Raw genomic sequence first — 3,376 nt, forward strand, 5'->3', positions numbered from 1 at the left:
TTAAAAAGAGTGAAAATTTTTCAATTAAATTTGATGGCTGAATTCAGACAGCTCTGGTTTGATGATCAAGTGTGATGTTGTGCATGGCTGGAATTAGGATGAGGCAAACAAGGTACCTAGCGAACAAAACTTAAGAAAGCACTCATTCTCAGGGTCGTGTAAGTTTGGAGAGAAGAGTAGGTAGATAAAAAATCAAAAAGAACACTGGCCAGTCTGCTCAGTGGTTAGAGTGTCGGTCCTTGGACCAAAGTGTCACACAAATTTGATTCCCGGTCCCTGATCTGCCCTTGTGGGAGGAAACCATATTGATGTGTCTTTTTCATATTAATGTTTCTTTCTCTCTCTCATCCACTCCTCTCTCCCTTCGCCTTTCTCTAAAAATCAATGGGAAAAATATCCTCAGGTGAGGATTAACAACAACAAAAATGGTAACCGTCTTTCATAATGCTCTGAAATATAAATTTTTTTCACTGACAGATCAAATTAAACTGCATTGAAGAGAAAAATCTTTACATAAATAAAAAGCTCTGGGGGAAAATCAGGTAAATTTCATTAGCTACAAATATGAACCATAAAAACTACATGCGCCTTTATTTTTCTTTTTATTTTCATGGTAGTGTGATAATTATTTTAACAACACAACAGATATAGGAAGTTATTTTTAATGTTACCTGATGCTTTGTCTCCACATACTACGCAAAGATCAAAAATCTTATTTGGTCCTTGGTCTGAAGAAGAATTATCTGTTAAGAACTAAAGTAAATTCCCCAAAACAAAAACAAAACACAACAATGTTATTACTCAATAATGCTTTTCATGTAAAAAATTAAAAGAACAGCCAGTCTTATTTTTTACTTCCTTTTTAAGTTATTTTGAAACTTTAAACTCTATTATTATGCATATAGCAATTAAACTATTTGTAACTTTCTTAACGTATGGGAAAAATTTCAATGTTATAAGAAGCAACAACAGTAATACCTTTTTAATTTGTTCCATAACAACTTCATTAAAGTAAATGACTATTAAACACATGAACACATAAGTAGTTTTTAATGCTTTTATCAGATTAAGCATTTAATATGCATATGGAACTTGTCAAATTATCGCAACAGTTATCAGTCCTATCATGACATTTGTCTTTAAAAAGCTGAGAACCTTTCCATTGGAATGGCATGACTAAAATATGCTATGACAGCATAAAAAACTAACTAGATTTTTAAAAGAAAAAAATTTTGTTGCTGTATTAACTTTATAATTATGGAAATATAATTGATAAAGGTATAGATAAACTTTTTATTAATGAGCTGTCTTAGGTTTCGGCTGGGTGTAAGTGGTGGAGAGCATGGACTCTGATAAATGGTAGCAAGTTAGTGGGACTAGGTGGAATAGCCGTGGGTAAATTACTAAGCCTCTTTCCGTTATATAAAGAGCTCATCACTAAGTACAACTAATGCTGGTAAAGAAATACTAGTTTCTTCTCTTAGGCTTATCCTTCAATCTTTTCATCATTTTCTTTCAATCTTTTGAAAAGTGAACAAATTAATTTCAATCCCCAAAATGTGATATAGCATTTAGTAAACACCTTCCCCTGCTTTAAAACAACCCACAAAGTAACTCTCTACTTTGACTCTTTCTTCTCTTAGGGGTGTGAATGGCTTTAGAAGTAATTCTGATTTTAAAAAATTTAAACAGTTCTTAAAATAGCTGTCCTGTTATGTTATAGTGCTATCATTTCTTTTTATATTACCATAAAACCAGTCTTCAATAAAACCTTTAAAAAAATTCTATTAGATGTCCTTTGAAAGTGCCTAAGACAAATACCATTCTTTTCCTAAATGGCACATCTATTGCAAAAGGTGTTAATATTTTATCTGCTACTTATTTCTAAGGGTAGAAGAGATATTGAGAGGGCAAGGGATTTGCCCATATGCCATCTTAGGTTATTAGACCAGAAAGCAAATCTTGGTCCAAGAAATTTCATCCTATACTTGTTTCTCTTTCATTGCCCTTAGCAATAATCCATGAAGTAGTAAAAATACCAATATTACTTCCATGTTCATAATACAATTTTTTTAAAGAGTAAAAACCTGACACATATTTCTTCAGCCAGGAGATTAAGGTTAATGTCACCAGTCATAAGGTGTGATGATAGTAAGTAAGTACCCTTGATATGATGTAATGAAAATGGCACTTAAACTCTGTGATCCTTCTCCCCAAAACCCACGACCCCAATCTAACATGAGAAAAACATAAGCCAAAGTCTCAGAGGGGGGCAACCTACACTTCACCTAACCAGTATACAGCAAAACTGTCAAGGTAATCAAATACAAGGTAAGTATGAGAAATGGTAATAGGTTAAGAGGAATCTAAGGAGATATGGCAACTAAATGCAATATAGTATCCTGAAACAAAAATAAGGCTAGGTAAAAATCAGGGAAAGATAAAAATAACTATTTTAGTTAATAATGTATCAATATTAATTAATTATAACAAATGTGTTATCCTAATGCAAAATGTTAAAACAGGAGAAACTGTGTGTTATATCGGAACTCTGCATACTAACTGCTTATATTTCTATTAACGTAAAACTTCAAAAAAAATCAAATTTGTTAATAAAATAAAGAAATTAAGGTATGTATAATGTTATAAATATTTTTAGTGACTCCTATCCATTTTCTACCTCAGCAATTTCTAAAATAATGTAACTGAAAGAATAAAATCCAACAGGATACATAGGCAAGATTTTGTGTTTCATGAATTAGGAGTTTTTCAATCCTGAAAGGAATTTTCTTTGATCAGTTTTTCATTAAAAAAATGTGGAATCCAATTTTAAGCGGGCACTCACCCAAAATCTCTCTGGAGGCAAACTTAATGGTTCATTATATTTGTATTCAATTGTAACAAACATCTACATAACCATAGGCATGCAATGTGTAAAAGCCCTAACTGGCTCTTGAAGTATAATATAAAACTAGCAAAAATTAACACTAACTACACTACTGAGTTTGAATATTAATTAAAGGAGACCATAGGGTAAATGGCTTGCTTTATCAACGAAGATGTAGATAAAAACAGAAGAGGCTAACTGACAAAGACGGCAGCTATGATACCAACTTGTTAATATGGATGCTGCTGGTTCAAGGCACAGGCATCTTAGTCCTAGAAACTGCAGCCACAGAAGATGCTCCTTATCTGGCAGTTTCCTAACTGTGCAGAAGCAGCAGGACTCTTAGAAGTAGTTCTCAACTGTGCTCCAATAGTTATTTTTTGAAACCTGACCTAGAACTGTTTCTTCAGCCCTCCTGCAACAATTCTTCGAGCTCTCTATATTCTATACTAGAGGCCCGGTGCACAAAATCTGTGCACTCGGGGAGTT

The 3,376-nt window shown here is 33.0% G+C and overlaps 1 protein-coding gene across 5 annotated transcripts in view; it reads right to left on the reverse strand.

Moving 5' to 3' along the window:
• The window catches only part of NR2C1 (nuclear receptor subfamily 2 group C member 1), a 37,917-nt gene that overhangs the window by 23,422 nt on the left and 11,119 nt on the right, over window positions 1-3,376 (reverse strand). For all 5 annotated transcript variants that reach the window (XM_015559977.1, XM_006757611.2, XM_006757612.2 and 2 more), the window contains exon 4: window positions 672-753. In XM_015559977.1, the coding sequence (XP_015415463.1) occupies window positions 672-753 (82 nt within the window). The remainder of the gene's footprint in view (window positions 1-671; window positions 754-3,376) is intronic.

Source organism: Myotis davidii, unplaced genomic scaffold (genome assembly GCF_000327345.1).
Source record: "Myotis davidii unplaced genomic scaffold, ASM32734v1 scaffold13, whole genome shotgun sequence".
In the NCBI taxonomy this organism is placed as follows: domain Eukaryota; kingdom Metazoa; phylum Chordata; class Mammalia; order Chiroptera; family Vespertilionidae; genus Myotis; species Myotis davidii.